At 42.4% G+C, this 19,841-nt stretch overlaps 1 protein-coding gene across 1 annotated transcript; it reads left to right on the top strand.

The window, feature by feature from the left end:
- Positions 1-839: 839 nt before the first annotated feature.
- LOC134400468 (uncharacterized) lies at positions 840-18,433 on the top strand. Its single transcript, XM_063128800.1, has 9 exons — positions 840-902; positions 3,919-4,173; positions 6,000-6,206; positions 9,550-9,783; positions 10,207-10,360; positions 15,141-15,250; positions 16,049-16,162; positions 16,661-16,810; positions 18,167-18,433. Exons 1-9 carry the CDS (start codon positions 840-842, stop codon positions 18,299-18,301), a joined length of 1,422 nt encoding a protein of 473 aa, XP_062984870.1. The 3' UTR covers positions 18,302-18,433.
- The last annotated feature ends 1,408 nt before the right edge of the window (positions 18,434-19,841 follow it).

Genomic DNA, 19,841 nt, shown 5'->3' with positions numbered 1-19,841 from the left:
TGGTTAGTGAGCATGTTTAAATCATGCTTCTGTAGTCACCATGGTTAGGAAAGGTTAACATGACATGCTAAGCCATAATGTTTAGCTCAAAATGCTTAACCACCGTGGCTCAGCCTCTCATCTGAAGAGGGTTGCTGCGTGAAGTAATCGTGTGAAGCAGCATTCACATGATTAATGCAAGAAGGGGCCTTGGGAGAATTGGTCATTTCAAGATGTATTCACTATGATGTAGGGCAGAAGGAAGAAATGGCTTTGAAGATGTGCAATTGGAGCAAACTGGTTCAAGCTGGACATAAGGGGTTTTTTTTTAGTTTTTTTATTTATTAATCTAATTTTTTTAAAACAAACCAGACCATAGCTTCTGTCTTGGCTCTTGTATATGAAGATACTGGAGACTGAAGCAAATGAATACGTTATTTCAGAATACAAGGTTTCATTAATAGACCCTAAGAAGGGAATTCAGGTGACTGGGTGATAACGTTCGTTGAACATCTTTAGCGCTACGAAACTTGTGGTTTCCTGTGTGGCGATTTTCGGTTTTTTTGCTTGGATCAAGTGGGTAAGTTCGTGGCTGAATTTAGAAATAGATTTGTCACTGCAGATCCTTCGTGATAAAGGCAGTTTTGCTTAAGAAAAGGAGTTTCCTGAATTTCATCCTCTTTGGGGCTCAGGCATATATGGTAGGTATTCATTGCTGTGCGTGCATTCTACGATAACCAGATTTCTCCTTCAGCTTTGAAGTACCAGTCAGAATTCCAAAACGGTTTTGGATTTCGCTTTTGGTGCATGCAAATTCTACTTTGCTTTGTTAACTTGAAGCAGATAATTCAGGATTTGAAATGGATGAAGACATGACTCAGAAGTCCTCAGTCAAAACAGAGAGGATAAAACCAGAACGCCCCGTAAGTTGCATCTTGGCTCTATAAGCAGCAGTCAGGTCTAGAAACGTGTTTTAAAGAATATGTAGAGAAGTGGAAGAATCTTGAGAATGTGCAGTTCTAGCTAGCTCTGAGGAAATAGGCATTTGCTGGATATCTAGAACTGAACCATATAAGACAGCAGCCCACTTTACATCACGATAATCCAGAATTTTTTAAAAAGGTTTCCTCCTGCAATCTTCCTTTAAAAAATTCTGGATTTTCATGACATGCACCTGGCTGGCTAAGGGTTTCTTGCCTCGGCACTTAATCTTACAGCTACAGGTGGACGAGGCTGAGGTCTCCCCACACCTTATATGCTGATCAACACTGTCAGAATTGATAGCGCCAGTCATGCGGTGGATGGTTGAGATTCTTGGGTGCAGAAATGGGTGGATGTGCGCACTTACTGTAATTTATTTTGATTGATTGATTGATTGATTGATTACTTTTACATCCCACCTTTCCTCCAAGGTGACCTACATACTTCTCCTCTCCCCACCTGCTCCCCACCATTTTAGCCATAACACAGCCCTGTGAGTTAGGCTAGTCCAAGAGATATTGAGCTTTGTGGTTGAGTGTGGATTTGAACCTAAGTCTTCCCGGTAGTAGACAAGCGCTCCAACCACTACACCACAGTAGCTGTAAGATTAAGTGCCGAAGCAAGAAAGCCTTAGCCAGCCAGGTGCATTTGCAAAACTGAATCTATTATCAGGCACACATCTGATAAATATCAGCAACTGGGGTACAAAAGGAGAAAGTACATACAGCAAGAGGACAAGTCAAAGGGAGTGTACTGAGCAAGAGAACAAAGAAATACGTTATTATTTAAGTAACTGGATCTCTGTTGCCAAAATTTACCATTCCATCATTTATTGTAAGGGTAAATAAGGTAAGAATTGCAGGTACTAGTTTGTAGCAGTTTTCAGAGTCCTGTTCATTTAATTTCATTTATATTTCTATACCACCCCAATTTGGATGGCTTTAAAAAGAGGTTGGATAAATTTCTGGAGGCAAAGGCTGTCAATGGCTTCTTGCCCTGATGGTTATGTGCTATCTCCAGTATCCGAGGCAGTAAGCCTGTGAACCAGTTGCTGGGGAACATGGGTGGGAGAGTGCTGTTGCGCCATGTCCTGCTTTGTTGTTCCTTGGCCGATGGCTGGTTGGCTACTGTGTGAACAGAGTGCTGGACTAGATGGACCCTTGGTCTGATCCAGCATGGCTCTTCTTATGCTCTTATAGCCAAAACTCTGGGCAGTTTCATGTAATATATAGAAGTCTTGTCTCATCCCTTAACTAATGAGGTGTTCATTATTATGACAGCGAGGGAGTCCGGAGAGGGCAGCATTTTAATTTTTCCCATTGTGGAAATGCTTTCAGCGACTCGCATTTGCTCTTTCTCTGGGAACACTCACAGAGATAAGCTTGCATAGATTCTAACTTTCTACACAAGTTCTAATCAAATCTTAACGACCAACTGCAAGGCCCCACGGCCATGCCGATACCTGTACCTGACCGTTACGCTATACGTTTGAGTTGACCAATATTCATTGGGTTTTCTGTTTAGATTAGGAAAGTTTGGTTTCCTGTTTGCCATTTTAAGTTAGGGAAGTTTGGCTAGGCCAAATTAATGTAAGCAACGGGGATTGTGTCAGGCCTGAAGGATCAGTGGAAAGAGGAACTTCTCCATGCTGAGCAGAACAAAATCAACAGGTTCTGCTCCTTGTTGCAGGATACCTACGAATTAATAGGGGCTTGTGCGGGCCCATCCCTCCTGCCCACGCTTCATTTACTTTTACTTTTCTTGTTTCTTTTGCTTTTAATTGACATCTCATGTTCATAGGGTGACCATATGAAAAGGAGGGCAGGGCTCCTGTATCTTTCACAGTTGCACAGAAAAGGGAATTTCAGCAGGTGTCACTTGTAGGTATGGAGCACCTAGAGGAATTCCCTCTTCATCACAACAGTTAAAGCTGTAGGAGTCCTGCCCTCTTTTGTATCCGGTCACTCTAGTATAGCTCTTGCAGCGTTAACTGTTGTGATGAAGAGGGAACTTCACCAGGTGATACATGCATACAAACGACACCTGCTGAAATTCCCTTTTCTATGCAACTGTTAAAGATACAGGAGCCCTGTCCTCCTTTACATATGGTCACTCTAAAATTCACAATCACTTTCATCATAGATTTTCAAATTGAATAGCTGCCTTTCCACACCCACTGATGACACCCACTGAGGGCAGGGCTCCTGCAGCTTTATCTGTTGTGATGAAGAGGGAATTTCAGCAGGTGCTGCATGCATACAAATGACACCAGCTGAAATTCCCTTTTCTCTACAACTGTTAAAGGTATGGGACCTCTGTCCTCCTTTCCATATGGCCACCCTAATGTTCCATGGCTCAAATGCTCTCTGTATTTATTAGGTCTTGAAGCTCATAGGTTCTTACCCTGCCAGTGGATGGGGACAGTTAACAATTTTTCCCCCATTTCATTTACACACTCATAGTTCTGCACACCTAGGAGGCCTCTCAAGGATGTAGAAACCACTGCTTTATTTTTGGGAGGCCCCATTTTGCCCCCAAATTCGTAGGCACACAATCACCCGTTGTTAGGAGAAAGGATGACGGATGCTTTTGAGGTCATAGCATTTTATTATTGCATTTATATCCTGCCTTTTTTCCTCCAAGGAACCCAAGGCGGCGTACATACATAATCTTCCTCCTCTCCATTTTATCCTCACCACAACAACCCTGTGAGTTGGGTTGGGCTGCGAGTGTGTGACTGGCCCAAAGTCACCCAGTGGGTTTCCATGGCTGAGTGGGGACTAGAACCCAGATCTCCAGACTCCCAGTCCAACACTTTAGCCACTACAAGCTCGCCACCTGTTCTGAAAAATCATGGATAGGGCAGCTTATTTGTACAGAGCAGGACTGTAGTAGTATTGTTCTGTTTACTAAGGTGGTAGAACTGGCTACTAATTCTTCCTTTCTGTTTGTTTATAGATGGAGACAAAAAGCCAGTGGTCCCTGCTCAAGTTCTTTCTGCTTTGCCTCTTGGCTGGCATGGTAACTATTGTGGTGGGGATGGTGGCTTTGTCTCTGGTTTGGGTTAACTACTCTGGCTTTAACGCAAGACCAAATTATGAAGCGAACATAGAAAAGCATGAAGTATCTTTCCAAGAAATCCCAAGAATGTCTCTACTCCAAGACCAAGTGGACCCCAAGTTCCGGTTTCTCCACCATCTCACTAAATCCCAGGTATGACCGTTTAACTAATTCCCAAAACTTCTTTCATAGAATCATAGAATAGTAGAGTTGGAAGGGGCCTATAAGGCCATCGAGTCCAACCCCCTGCTCAGTGCAGGAATCCACCCTAAAGCATCCCTGACAGATGGCTGTCCAGCTGCCTCTTGAAGGCCTCTAGGGTGGGAGAGCCCACAACCTCCCTAGGTAACTGGTTCCATTGTCGTACTGCTCTAACAGTCAGGAAGTTTTTTCTGACGTCCAGCCGGAATCTGACTTCCTGTAACTTCAGCCCGTTTCACACAAGAAGTCCAACACATCTGGAGCGCCCCAGGTTGAGGAAGGCTGCTTTAAGAAATATAAGCATGTGCTTAGGGCACCAAGGGAAGGGGAGGGGGACCACCAAAATTGAAAAGTATGTTCTCGAGATCACATAATTTCAGTAGAGATAACATCAGTTCTTATTTTGTCTTGTAATCTTTTGGACGGTGATTAAAAATGGTTTTCAATAAATTTTTGCATTTGCATTTCCCCCCTCATAACAGTTTTATTAAAAACTGCATAAAACAGTTTTTATGCATAAAACAGTGATGAAAATTTGTATTTTTTTTTCTTTTACCCTAGTTATAAGTAATTGGCTTATATTGCTTGCTGCTATTTAGTGTTAAATAAATACAATAAAAAACAGTTGATATTTAATATAGTTGTGTGTTCTGGCGTGGGGGGTGGCCTTGAAGAAAACTGAGTTGTTAATGTCTTATTTCACTTTCAGCACTTATTGAGACTTAATGTCTTGCCAGCTAAGCAATGAAAGGGCCAAGGGGGAACCATTATTGGGCTGTGCTTACGGCATCAGCTGGCCTTAATCCGGCCCTGCCTGAAGGCTATGAGCTACCTCGAGTATCAGAGACAGTGAGCCTATATACACCAGCTGCTAGGGAACATGGGTGGGAAGGTGCTGTTGCAACATGTCCTGCTTGTGCGTTTCCTGGTCAACAACTAGTTAGTCTCAATGTGAACAGAGTGCTAGATTAAATGGACTTTGGATCTAATCCAGCATGGATCTTCTCTCTTTTTTTAAAAAAAAAAAAATCAATAGTGTTATTGTTTTCTACAAAGAGCAAAGCACATGGGGGGAAATGGGTAGGGAAATACAAAAGAACAATTACATAACATCACATACAATACATCTAGTAAAAACACACAAACACAAAGCCATAATCCATTTGACGCAATCTTCATGTCAGATGTAGACTATCAATTATTACCCTCTAGCCAGCCCAGTATTAAGTAAAAAAAAAAAAAAACTAAAAAAGATTACATATAAAATCCACAGACAAACAGATCATTTTTTGCGACTCTTCAGTATACTCTATCAAAGGTTTCCAGTCCATTACAAATGAAGTTGTTGATTTTTCTCTTACTAACACCGTAAGTTTCACCATCTTTGCCAGTTCCTACACCTTGAGGAGCCATTCCTCCATTGTTGGTACTTGTTTTTTTCCCCAGTATTGCACATATAACAATCCAGCCGCTGTTGTCATATACAGCATGGATCTTCTTAAGTGCTTGCACACATGCAGTGACATGTAATTTGGCCATAACTTACTCCTCTTCTCCAGCGTCTGACAAAGGCAACAGATGGATGGATGGATGGATGGATGGATGGATGGATGACTCTGGCTCCATCCTTTGACCCCACCCACAGAGTCACTACCATTTGAAATCAAGCATTAGCAGCCATTTTCAGAATGGGGATTGGTGGTTCATTGCATTAAAAAAAAACTTTTATGTAGGACTTATAATCATGAATATGACTGGGCTTATATGATTTTATCCAGAAATTCGAATTCCCAGGTGGTACCATCCAGTGGTCCAGATTTCGGAAAAATGCCGACCAATACGAGAACAAAGAAGCTATGGAGTTTGGACAAAGCATCAACGCGCAACGCTCCAAGATGACATTTGGAACTTTACTGCTAAAGGGTAAAGGCATGCGTGTTCCACACTGGCACGCCAACGCCAATGAGCAAGGCTACGTCTTAACGGTACTGTTTTGGTTAGATGTTTGTGTAAATTGCGTGTTTCATGGGCCCAGTGCTCTTCAACATTGTGTGTTTCATGGGCCCAGTGCTCTTCAACATTGTGTGTTTCATGGGCCCAGTGCTCTTCAACATTTTTATTAATGATTTGGATGAGGAGGTGCAGGGAATGTTTATCACATTTGCAGATGACACAAAATTGGGTGGGATAGCTAATACCCTGAAAGACAGAAGCAAACTTCAAAGTGATCTTGATAGGCTGGAGCACTGGGCTGGAAACAACAGAATGAAATTCAATAGGGATAAATGCCAAGCTCTACATCTAGGAAAAAGGATCCAAACGCAGAGTTACAAGGTGGGGGATACCTGTCTCAGCAATACTACAAATGATAAGGATCTTGGAATTGTTGTAGATCACAAACTGAATATGAGCCAACAGTGTGATGTGGTTGCAAAAAAACCAAATGCTATTTTAGGCTGCATTGATAGAAATACAGCTTCAAAATTTCGTGAGGTACTGGTTCCTCTCTACTCAGCCCTGGTTAGGCCTCATCCAGAGTATTGCATCCAGTTCTGGGCACCACACTTCAAGAAGGATGCAGACAAGCTGGAGCGTGTATAGAGGAGGGCAACCAGGATGATTAGGGGTCTGGAAACAAAGCCCTATGAAGAGAGACTGAAAGAACTGGGCATGTTTAGCCTGGAAAAGAGAAGATTGAGGGGAGACATGATAACACTCTTCAAATACTTAAAAGGTTGTCACACAGAGGAGGGCCAGGATCTCTTCTCAATCCTCCCAGAGTGCAGGACACGGAATAACAGGCTCAAGTTAAAGGAAGCCAGATTCCGGCTGGACTTCAGGAAAAACTTCCTGACTGTTAGAGCACTACGACAATGGAACCAATGATCTAGGGAGGTTGTGGGCTCTCCCACACTAGAGGCATTCAAGAGGCAGCTGGACAGCCATCTATCAGGGATGCTTTAAGGTGGATTCCTGCATTGAGCAGAGGGTTGGACTCAATGGCCTTATAGGCCCCTTCCAAGTCTACTGTTCTATGATTCTAGGATCCAGCTTTCTGATGGAAAGAATCCAAAGTGGCTAACAACAACAATAAGGACAGTATAACAAAATATCCTAACAAATATTCGCACCAATGTATAATAATAAAAATGGATGTATATATGTCTGTCTGTCCATCACCACCATAACACCAACATGATAAAACCTAGGCAATGGAAACTTGGCATGCATACTAACGGGATTCTGAGGTTGTGCACTTCAGGGAATTTTTTTTAAAAAAAAATCCATTAAAATTGATTTTAATTTAAGTATGTCCATGTGGTTGAAGCCTGTAGTACCACCTTCAGTTACTAGGTGGCAAACTTCCCTATCCAGCACATAACTTTGCAGTTGATGTAGTCTGAAGCCAAGGGGAGATTAGTAGTTCAAGAGATACAGTCATAGGTTTGCTCTCCCCCCACCCCCAGTGAGGCTATCCCTGCAGGGGAATGGAGTGGGAGGGACTGTGTTTTTGGGTGCCAGCAGGTATCACTTGACTAAGACAGGTTGGGCACAATGTGTCCAACTCTGATAGCTGCATATGTTTGCTTGGAGGCTTCCTTGTATCAACAAAAGGACTATTCCCTACTGTGCAAAGTTAATCAATAGCAGGAGGAAGGAAACCCAATAGCAGCATAGGCAGTAGTAAATCAGCCAGCATTTTCCCCAGACACCCTGTGGAATAACCACATTTTACTTGGCTGCTGGGAAAACAGTGATGGCGCCAGCTGGATCTCCCCATTTCATCCCACTGGGAGGGACGTCCACAGCTGCGGCACCATAACCAAAAGGGGGGGATTCTTCAGGTGCTCACCTGCTGCACAACAACAGGGAAACACAGAGCAAGACGTTCTAAATTGATCTATCCGGTATACTAACAAGAACACACCCACCCTCTCTGTGATGAAACCATGTTAAGCCATTTGAGCATTCCTGCAGCGATAAAGGATGTGCAAATGTTTACAGGTAAAGGGAGGATGGCAACTAGCTTGATTGATAACTGGCAAATAGAGGGAGAAAACGTGGAGGCAGTGACAGACTTTGTATTTCTGGGCGCAAAGATTACTGCAGACGCTGACTGCAGCCAGGAAGTCAGAAGACGTTTACTTCTTGGGAGGAGAGCAATGACAAATCTTGATAAAATAGTTAAGAGCAGAGACACCGCACTGACAACAAAGGTCCGCATAGTTAAAGCAATGGTATTCCCCGTAGTAACCTATGGCTGCGAGAGCTGGACCATAAGGAAGGCTGAGCGAAGGAAGATAGATGTTTTTGAACTGTGGTGTTGGAGGACAATTCTGAGAGTGCCTTGGACTGCAAGAAGATCAAACCAGTCCATACTCCAGGAAATAAAGCCAGACTGCTCACTTGAGGGAATGGTATTAAAGGCAAAACTGAAGTACTTTGGCCACCTAATGAGAAGACAGGATACCCTGGAGAAGAGGCTGATGCTAGGGAAAGTGGAAGGCAAAAGGAAGAGGGGCCGACCAAGGGCAAGATGGATGGATGATATTCTGGAGGTGACAGACTTGACCTTGGGGGAGCTAGGGGTGGCGACAGCCGACAGAAAGCTCTGGCGTGGGCTGGTCCATGAAGTCACGAAGAGTCGGAAACGACTGAACGAATAAACAACAAACAAAAGGGAGGAACTGTGGTGGGCAGGAGACGTGGGGAAGGAGGTTTAGAGAACTCAAGAAGAAAAGATGAACTTTAAGTTATGCAGATGACAAATCAGCGTATACAGCATTTGCGGAAGTTGCAATTTTGAGGGTCTAACGTGGATTTCTAACAACCGCTTAGATGGAAATAAATGCAGGAGATGAAAGGATGAGCTAGAGAGAGGAGGAAAGAAGGAGGAAAGAGGGATTTTGGAGGAGGAAAGAAGGAAGGAAGAGCAAGTTGAAGCACCAAATCAGCCTTCCCCAGCCTGGTGTCTTGCAGATGGGCTTTAACTTCTATGAACCGTAGCCAGCATGGCCAATGTCAGGAATTCTGGGAGTTGTAGTCCAAAACATTTGGAGGGGCACCAAGTTGAAGAAGACTATTCTAAGTCCTAAACACGTTTAGAACTGTTTTGTTAAAATATATATTCAACACACTCGATCAAGAGCGTTGGTGCAGAATAGTGTTCAATACATTTCAATATTCCCTAAATGTCAAAATTGTTTCTTTAAGGAACCGCTGAGGGCTCCGTTTTCTGCACTGTAGTAGTGAAGCAGGAAGGACACTCACTTGCATTCCCAGTCCGAAAACACAAATCCTAGTTCTCTCTCTGCTTGTGCTTTTCAGGGCAGAGCTTGGATTGGGGTAGTGGATGCTGGTGGAAGTACAGTCACGACATACCACGTCAAGGCGGGCCAGCTCATTTTCTTCCCTCGAAACACGTTGCATTGGCTCAAGAACGTTGGTGCAGAAGATTGTTTGTTCTTGCTGTTTTTTACCACCCATGAAGAGCTTCAGAGTTCGGATGTGGATGATGTGTTTTTCTCAACGCCTGAAGACATTGCTGCAAGGTCGTTAAAGGTCTGTACAGAAAGTATATAGCAAATAAATAATAATAATAATAATAATAATAATAATAATAATAATAATAATAATAATAATAATAATAATATTCAACAAATGCTGCAATTTTCCTAATAAATGGATCCTCATCAGAGAATCATGATTGGTTATAAATTCTTCTTGGGCGTACACCTTTTGGCAAACTCATGTTTCCTTCTGTGTAATATATGGAACTATCCTAAGTTTTCCCCAGAAACTGATGACAATTTTTCTCCATGTCTATCCATTGAAACTTTTTTTTCCTATAAAAGAAGCCTTTAATATCTTTTAACTGGGTAATATGCATTCGGTTCCTCCCATCCCTGTCTCTTTTGAAGCTGGAGCCGTTTTCATTTAAACTTTTATTTGCTCAACGCAATGTTCACTGTGTGTGTGTTTTAGCCTAAAGGTGGAGTGGACTTCATCAGGACGTTCCAGAAGCAAGCAGAAGACCAGGCGATCAACCTTCCACCCAATCTAGCACAGCTTGTCCACAACCCCAAGTATGAGCAGTCTAGGGATGCTCTTGTGTGGCGGTACTTCTTTGACCTCAAAGGTACTACACCCCAAGCTATGATGGCCTGACCTCTGTACCTGGGCAACTAGCAAGGCAGGTCACTTCTTCAGCACAGGGACCAGATATAGTAGCGAACAGCATCAGTCCTGGGGACGTCCTCCCAGACTTCTAGCACAGCAAGGCAGTAGTGATGTCACCTTGTCCCTAGTTGCACGAAAGTCTTCCAGCCAGGAAAGGATTGGCTAGAATGAATTGTGTGGCCTATTCTAGATTCCAGAATTCGTTCTGGAGCTGAATACAATCCTTCCGCTCTCTGCAAATTCAGATCACCAACTTTTCAGAGCAAGAACCAAGTGGCTTTGCTTATTCCTAGTTAGTGAGTAAGTATAATATTCCTTCAAAGAAAATAATTTATAGACAGTTCCACGGTTCAACATGGGCTTTAAATAGAGGAGATGAAAGAAAGATGAGCTAGCGAGTGGAGGAATGAGAGATTTAGGAGGGAGGAAGGAAGGGATTAAAGGGTAAAATGAAGCCTTCCGTAAACTGGGATCTTCCAGATGTTTGGGGCTTCAACTCCCCATCAGCCCTAGACAGCATGGCCAATGGTTAGGAATTGTTGGACTTGTAGTCCAAAACAGCTGGAGGACAGCATGTTTAAAAAGGCTGTTCTAGATCCTAAACACTTTAAAACTGTTTTGTTAAAATATATACTCAACACACTGCACTAGATCAAGAGTGTTGGTGCAGAATACTGTTCAATATTTATTTATTTATTAAATGTATATCCCACCCCATAGCCGAAGCTCTCTGGGCGGTTTACAAAAGTTAAAAACAGTGAACATTAAAAAGTATACAAAATTTAAAACCATCAAAATATAAAAACTGTATAAAACAGTATCTATTTTTAAACAACAGTTCTGGGGTCCATTAAAAAAAAAACTTAGCATATGTTGTTAAATGCTGTTAAACGCCTTGGAGAAGAGAAAGGTCTTGACCTGGCACCAAAAAGATAACAATGTTGGCGCCAGGCGAGCCTCATATGGGAGATCGTTCCATAATTGGGGGGCCACTACGGAAAAGGCCCTCTCCCTTGTTGCCATCCTCCGAGCTTCCCTCGGAGTAGGCACTCGGAGGAGGACCTTAGATGTTCATATCAGGAGAGGTGTTCTGTCAGGTATTGTGGTCCCAATACGTTTCAATATTCCCTAAATTGTAGCATAACACATCTGGAGGCCTCCAGGGCCAGATCTACACCAAGCAGGATATAACACTTTGAAAGCAGTTTGAAAGCGGTATATGGAATGTGTCCCGGGCTCCAACAGTTGTCAGTGCACTGCATAGAATCATAGGATCATAGAATAGCAGAGTTGGAAGGGGCCTACAAGGCCATCGAGTCCAACCCCCTGCTCAGTGCAGGAATCCACCCTAAAGCATCCCTGACAGATGCTTGTCCAGCTGCCTCTTGAAGGCCTCTAGTGTGGGAGAGCCCACAACCTCCCTAGGTAACTGGTTCCACCGTCGCACTGCTCTAACAGTCAGGAAGTTTTTCCTGATGTCCAGCCGGAATCTGGCTTCCTTTAACTTGAGCCTGTTATTCCGTGTCCTGCACTCTGGGAGGATCGAGAAGAGATCCTGGCCCTCCTCTGTGTGACAACCTTTTAAGTATTTGAAGAGTGCTATCATGTCTCCCCTCAATCTTCTCTTCTCCAGGCTAAACATGCCCAGTTCTTTCAGTCTCTCTTCATAGGGCTTTGTTTCTAGACCCCTGATCATCCTGGTTGCCCTCTTCTGAACATGCTCCAGCTTGTCTGCATCCTTCTTGAATTGTGGAGCCCAGAACTGGACACAATACTCTAGATGAGGCCTAACCAGGGCTGAATAGAGAGGAACCAGTACCTCACGTGATTAGCTATACTTCTATAATGCAGCCCAAAATAGCATTTGCCTTTCTTGCAGCCATATCGCACTGTTGGCTCATATTCAGCTTGCGATCTACAACAATTCCAAGATCCTTCTCATTTGTAGTATTGCTGAGCGAAGTGTCCCCTATCTTGTAACTGTGCATTTGGTTTCTATTCCCTAAATGTAGAACTTGGCATTTATCCCTATTAAATTTCATTCTCTTGTTTTCAGCCCAGCACTCTAGCCTATCAAGATCACTTTGAAGTTTGTTTCTGTCTTCCAGGGTATTAGCTATCCCACCCAATTTTGTGTCATCTGCAAATTTGATCAGCGTTCCCTGCACCTCCTCGTCCAAATCATTAATAAAAATGTTGAAGAGCACTGGGCCCAGGACTGTGCCCTGCGGTACCCCACTCATTGCCTCTCCCCAGTTTGAGAAGGTTCCATTGATAACTACTCTTTGAGTCTGATTCTGTAGCCAACTGTGAATCCACCTAATAGTTGTTCCATCTAGCCCACTTTTAGCTAGTTTGTTAATCAGAATGTCATGTGGTACTTTGTCAAAAGCTTTGCTGAAGTCAAGATATATGACGTCCACAGCATTCCCACAGTCCACAAGGGAGGTTATCCTATCAAAAAATGAGATCAAATTAGTTTGACAGGATTTGTTCCTGACAAATCCATGTTGGCTTCTAGTAATCACTGCATTGATTTCAAGGTGTTTACAGATTGACTTCTTTATAATCTGCTCCAGAATTTTCCCAGGGATGGATGTCAGACTGACTGGTCTGTAGTTCCCAAGTTCCTCCTTTTTGCCCTTTTTGAAGATAGGGACAACGTTAGCCCTCCTCCAGTCGTCCGGCACCTCACCCGTCTTCCATGATTTTGCAAAGATAATAGACAAAGGTTCTGAGAGTTCTTCCGCTAGCTCCTTCATTACTCTTGGATGCAGTTCATCGGGCCCTGGAGATTTGAACTCATTCAAGGAAATTAGGTGTTCTTTGACCATTTGTTTATCAATCTCAAACTGCAGTCCTGCCCCCTCAACTTCTGCTTCACTTTTTCCAGGGGGGTCATAGACCCGCTTTTGGGAGAATACCGAGGCAAAGTAGGAATTGAGCACTTCAGCCTTTTCTTTGTTATCAATTTGCCATCCTCATTAAGCAGTTGAACCACCATTTCTTTCCTCTGTCTTTTACTACTCACATATCTGAAGAAAGCCTTTTTATTGCTTTTAGCATCCCTCGCTAATCTCAGCTCATTCACAGCTTTAGCATTCCTGACGCCATTTCGGCACTTCTGCGCCACTTGTCTGTACTCTTCTTTTGTAGCCTGGCCTTCCTTCCACTTCCTATATGTATCCATTTTTGTTTTCAGGTCATCTCTAAGCTTTTTGTGGAGTCACATTGGTTTCCTCTGTTGTCTTCTATCTTTTCTCCTTGTTGGAATTGTTTGTAACTGTGCCTTTAAAGTTTCATTTTTTAAATACTCCCACCCATCCTGCACTCCTTTTCTCATTAGGCTCCCTTGCCACGGGACTTTACTTATTATAGTTCTGAGTTTATTAAAATCAGCTTTCCTAAAATCCAGAGTACGTGTATGGCTATGCTCGACTTTTGTCTCCTTCATAATCAAGAATTCAAGTATGACGTGGTCACTTTCCCCCAGAGTTCCAGTAACTGCCACTTTATCCACTAAGTCATCCCTATTGGTCAATAACAAGTCAAGGATTGCCGATCCTCTAGTTCCTTCCTCCACTTTCTGTAGGAGAAAGTTATCACCCATACATGTCAGGAATTTCTTGGAAGGGCCGCTTTTGGCAGTAATGGTGTCCCAACAGATATCAGGGTAATTGAAGTCCCCCATCACTACTACATCACACTTCCTTGAAACACTGGCAATTTGTTTCTCAAAAGTTTCGTCCTCGTCTTCTCCTTGATTGGGTGGTCGGTAGTAGACTCCGATTATCATATTCTTTTTATTCCTAGCCCCATTTATTTTAATCCAGACGCTCTCGACGGGGCTCCCAGTCTCATCCGCCTGTATTTCTGTGCAGGGATAGGTATTTTTAACATATAGTGCAACTCCACCTCCCTTTCTATTTCTTCTGTTCTTTTTGAACAAGTTATATCCTTCAATTGCTATATTCCAGTCGTGGGAGTCATCCCACCAAGTTTCAGTTATACCTATCAAGTCGTATTTGCCTTCATGTAATAAGAGTTCAAGTTCGTTCTGTTTGTTTCCCATGCTCTGGGCATTATTTGTATATAGACATCGAAGACCATGTGTTTTATAGTCTGGCTTTGTTCCTACCTTGTTGCAGACACTATTTTGGGGCACTGTTGGAGCTGTTCTCTGTGCTGTGGTGCATTGGCCTTCATCCATTGTTGCCTCAAAATTTACGTCCCCCACCCCCCTAAGATTCAGTTCAAACCCCTCTTGATGAAGTTCTTCATGCTGTGGCCGAACTCATTCTTTCCAGCCCTTGTGAGATGCAACCCATCCCTTGCCAGCAGTCCATGTTCCAAGTAGCATAGCCCGTGGTCCCAGAATCCAAAACTCTCACGACGGCACCACCTTCGAAGCCAGTCGTTCATCCGGAGTATTTTTCTTTCTATAAAGCAGTAGTGTAGATCCTGCCCAGGTTGGGGGCGGGGCTTTTCTACGAAGACAGGCAGCAATTCTCCAGCATTTCAGGACAGGTGTTTCCCACCTTAGTCTGAAGATGTTTGGGATCAAACCTGAGGACTTCTGCATGCAAAGCATTTGCTCTATACTTCAGCTATGACATCTCTCCAGTCAACAAGGGTACCCTAGCAAATAATTTAAGCTAATAAATATTCTATGACTACCGCAAAGATGACCTGCAAACCTTTCCTGTCCACTGAAGCTGTGATGTTATTCCTCCATCCAGGGTCGACCGAGTTCCGTTTTCCGGGGGGAATAATGCAGTGGGCTCGGTATGTCAAAGGTGGAAGAGGCCTGAAACCCAATGAAAGAATTTACAGTGAGTTTCTCCATTCGGTAAGTATTCAGTTGTAAGGTGCTATCTTGTATACAGGGTTAAACAAAAACAGAGAACTGATTCAGATATGTACATTAAAAACTCCTGCAGAATATGAAAATTGTATCTTTCAATTCTTGGTAACAATAATATATAAAGGATGGTATAATGAGCTTTTCTACCCAAGGTATTTATCAGGTGCTCATTATTCCCTACTTACACTTGTTTACAGGTTCTTTAGTCAATGTTGTGACCCTCCAGTTTCGCTTCTGTGTCTAACCAGCACTTTCAGTTATTTTCTTTATGGTACAGAAGTCATGCTACTAAACTATAAACCTGAAATAAAGCGTGATTTCCTCTTGTGTATTTGTGCTATTCTGCAATTACACAGCTCCACCTAGAGGTTATATAGCAGAAAACCAGGAAAACCTTGTGTGTCATGCACCAAATTCAATTCTGTGATGAAACTGAAAGTATATTCAGCGGATTAACAGCTGATTAACAATCTTGTGTAGAAAAGCTCATAAACTCTACTTGCACCCGGGTTGCTAGCATACAAACCCCATATTTAATAACCAGCCACAGTTCACAGTTCAGCTTTCATTTTAAAATCTGTCCTGTTTTTATTGAATTTTATCTTGCACACTGCTCCAAAATTTTGAATTGGGGGCGGGGCGGTATATAAATATTATATATAATAATAAAATAATAGTTGTTGTTGTTGTTGTTGTTGTTGTTGTTGTTGTTCTTCTTCTTCTTCTTCTTCTTCTTCTTCTTCTTCTTCTTCTTCTTCTTCTTCTTCTTCTTCTTGCTCTCAGAAAGAAGATACTCTTACCTTGGGGACGCTCAGGATTTATAGAACTGGTCTACGGCAGCCACACTTTCATTTCAATGCCAATGAGATGGGATATGTCATCAGTGGGTGTGGAAAGGTAGCTATTTAATTTGAAACTCTATGATGGAAATGATTATGAATTTTAGGGTGACCATATGGAAAGGAGGATATCTTGACCAGATACAAAAGAGGGCAGAGCTGCAGCTTTAACTGTTGTGATGAAAAGGGAACTTCACCAGGTGCTGCATGCATACGAATGACACCTGCTGAAATTCCCTTTTCTATACAACTGTTAAAGATACAGGAGCCCTGTCCTCCTTTCCATAGGGTCATCCTACCTAATGTCAGGGTTCTGGAAATCCCCACCTCTTGCACTGGGGCCAGTGAGGCAAGGAAAACCAAACTGATCCAACTATGCTTTACTCGGGTTTCCAGCAAGCCCATGTGTATTGAAGCCAGTGATTTGGCTCTTGTTAACATGATAAAGAACTGGGTTTGTGATGGGATCATATTTTTTCTAAAGTCCCTTGAGAGTTACAAGATCGAGTTGTCTGGATATATGACTGTATTTCCTGTTGCTGCATCATTTCTCCAGGTGGGTGTGATAGCTTCACCTGCTCTCACCACCGACTTCAGCATCGGTGTCGGAGACGTTGTGTTTTTCCCAGTCGGAACGCAACACTACATCAAGAGCACATGTGATGAGGACTTGCTTTTCATTTTGGCATTCAGCACTGGAAACCAGGTGAGAAATTGACTTTCAGATGGGCCCTGCAACTCTGGACTGCAACTCCCAGTGTTGGACTGCAACTCCCATAATTCCCAGCCAGCATGGCCTTTGGGATTTTGGGAGTTGCAGCCCAACATATCTACAGGGTACTAGGCTGCAAAAAGGTTGTCCTAGGAGTTGTGCTGTGTTTGTCTACAATTCCCAGGAACAACCCACAATGACTTATTGACCTGGTTCACACATCCCAGTAAACTGCCATGGGATAATTCACCCATGGGCTCTGAAACATACACCAGTTGCCATTTTGAATATGCAAGCCACGGTGGGGACACTTCGTGGCTTGTGTTGTTCGAACCTGGGCATTGTGCGTTATTTGAAGGTTAATCCTCCAATAACCTAGTGACCATATGAAAAGGAGGACAGGGCTCTTGTATCTTTAACAGTTGTATAGAAAAGGGAATTTCAGCAGGTGTCCTTTGTATGCATGCAGCCTTTGGTGAAATTCCCTCTTCATCACAACAGATAAAGCTGGAGGAACCCTGCCCTCTTTTGTATCTGGTCACTCTAGTATTGCTTTTGCAGCTTTAACTGTCGTGATGAAGAGGGAATTTCACCAGGTGCTGCATGTGTACAAAGGACACCTGCTGAAATTCCCTTTTCAATACAACTGTTAAATATACCGAAGCCTGTCCTCCTTTCCATATGGTCACCCTATATAACCCATGACTCCCAGGTTTATAGAATACGACAAGTCGCAGTGCCCCCCTGCTGCTGCTTACATAGTCAAAATGGTGGCCAGGATGCATCTTGAATTAACCCACAGTTACTTATTGTGCCTCATGTGGCGCAGAGCGGTAAAGCAGCAGTTTCTGCAGCTGAAACTCTCCCCAAAGCCTAAGTTCGATCCCAGCGGAAGCTGGTTCTCAGGCAGCCGGCTCAGGTCGACTCAACCTTCCATCCTCCCGAGGTCGGTAAAATGAGTACCCAGTTAGCTGGGGGAAAGGGAATAACGGCTGGAGAAGGCAACGGCAAACCACCCCGCTACAAGGCCTGCCAAGAAAACGTCAGCGAAACCTGGCGTCCCTCCAAGAGTCAGTAATGACTCAGTGCTTGCACGAGAGGCTCCTTTCCTTTCCTTCCTACTTATTCTGACATGTGAACCATTGTGAGTCAAATCCAAGTTTTAAATGTTTTCAGAGATTAAAAAAGACAGAATTTTCACGATAGTACTTACTGCATGTGATGGCAATTTAAAAAAAAAATTTAACACCTCCACCCCAAATGTATATATTTTAATAAAACACATGAATACTATGTTAAGAATACTGATGTACCTTCTCTACAATTCAAGTGTTGTTTGTGTTTTGGCAGTTGGAAACACTTGATATGGATGACTATTTCCATGCCACAGCAGATCACATCCTGGCTCAGCTTTTCTTCAAAAAACAAGACGAGTTTAAGAAGATTCCAAGGTTTAAAGAGGATCAGGCAATTAATCTACCATAACAGCTTGGAAAAATGGCAACAATAACTAAAATCTCCATCAATTCACTTGCTATTAAGAATGTTTAATGCTGCCTTTAATTTTGGAGTCCCCTTGGAAGAGATTTGTATCTTTTAAAAAATAAATAAAAGTAAAATGATTAAAGTAACCAGTGCTCGGATCACATTATCTCTATCATGCCAGGAAAAAGCGTCAGCTGCAGCTGAATGTCAGGCTAAAGTTAAAGGCCCAGGAGCAGGACTGGTTAAAAAATGTTGGCAACTTTCTTGCTTTTTACTGAGGGACAGCTTATCCCTGTTTCATGGCTTACAATGTATACATTCCAAATATGATGTATAGGAAAATCAGATTTCTGGAACTTTTTTTAAAAAAATAATCCGGCTCATTAGGGAGAAAATTATATTAAAATATTGTAGAGATGGGAAAAGTGCATTATTTATTGACTATCAATTCTAAATTTGGTTGTATTCTTTGGGCATAGAAATCCTATATAATAATCACTGAAATTAAACATACACACACATTTCATGTTTGTAGGAAGCAGGTATTTGTGGAGGGAGAGCAACAGTTTGGATCCTGAATTATTCTTTCATTTGTGGAAGGTCTCCTTCTGTTCATAGAAACCGCTGCAGTGAGAAGCTCCTGCTGGCAGGCTTTTATTGTCCACTCGTGCTTGCTTTCTCGTGGCAGTTTGCCGATGCTTTATAGTTTGCCAATGCTTTATTTCATCCTCCAGGGCTTCTCCCGTGTTTTGCAACCATTATCACTTTTTTTTTTCCTAACGAGGAAAGTCTGGTATTATTTAGAAATGGCAGAATTTTTTTTTTTTTAATTTTTATTCATTTTCAACACTATATAAACATAGATAAACATTACCAAAATATAACTGAAACAAAACACAATAAGAAAAAAAAACATCAAATATCTGCTGCATACATATTGAATGATTGTTGAGTACAAATATCAAAAACTATTACATATACCTTATCATACTACAACATCTTCGTTCTTAACATAAAAGTGCACCCCCCACCTCGGGATCATTCTTGAGTCCAAAATCTAATCGTTTCTTCTGCTGGTGGTTTCCCACTTCCCTTAGTAAACACAAACACTAGGAACTGTTTCCAAATTCCTTCGAACTCATTTATTTTAGTTACGCCTTTTCTCCACTTAATATTACATGTCAGTTTATCATTAATGGCTATATCCCATACTTCTTTGTACCATTCCTCAATAGAATATTCCCCTTGGACCTTCCAGTTCCTAGCTACCATCAGTCGTGCTGCAACCAACAAATTCGATATCAGCTCTATAGTTCCTTTTCCACACTTTATATCTTCAAATAGTGACAGCAATGCTATTTTTGGTGTTTGTTCTATTTTCATTCCCACTATTTCTTCAATTTCTGAGAACACCATCTTCCATAATCTTTGTACATATTTGCATTGCCACCACATATGTAAATACGTCCCTTTTTCCCCACAACCTCTCCAACAATTTGCTGAATGTTGATCACTTATCTTATTCAATCTAACCGGGGTT

This window comes from Elgaria multicarinata, chromosome 6 (genome assembly GCF_023053635.1).
Source record: "Elgaria multicarinata webbii isolate HBS135686 ecotype San Diego chromosome 6, rElgMul1.1.pri, whole genome shotgun sequence".
Lineage (NCBI taxonomy): Eukaryota > Metazoa > Chordata > Lepidosauria > Squamata > Anguidae > Elgaria > Elgaria multicarinata.
This window is presented reverse-complemented; position numbering and strand designations above follow the sequence as displayed.

What these genes read in the sequence shown, in the direction of transcription:
- LOC134400468 (XM_063128800.1), top strand. Translation starts at nt 840, where the DNA reads ATGGATGAAGACATGACTCAGAAGTCCTCAGTCAAAACAGAGAGGATA. An exon ending in TTGCTGCAAGGTCGTTAAAG is followed by an intron (nt 9,784 to 10,206) that starts GTCTGTACAGAA and finishes TGTGTGTTTTAG; the next exon opens with CCTAAAGGTGGAGTGGACTT. An exon ending in TCATCAGTGGGTGTGGAAAG is followed by an intron (nt 16,163 to 16,660) that starts GTAGCTATTTAA and finishes TCATTTCTCCAG; the next exon opens with GTGGGTGTGATAGCTTCACC.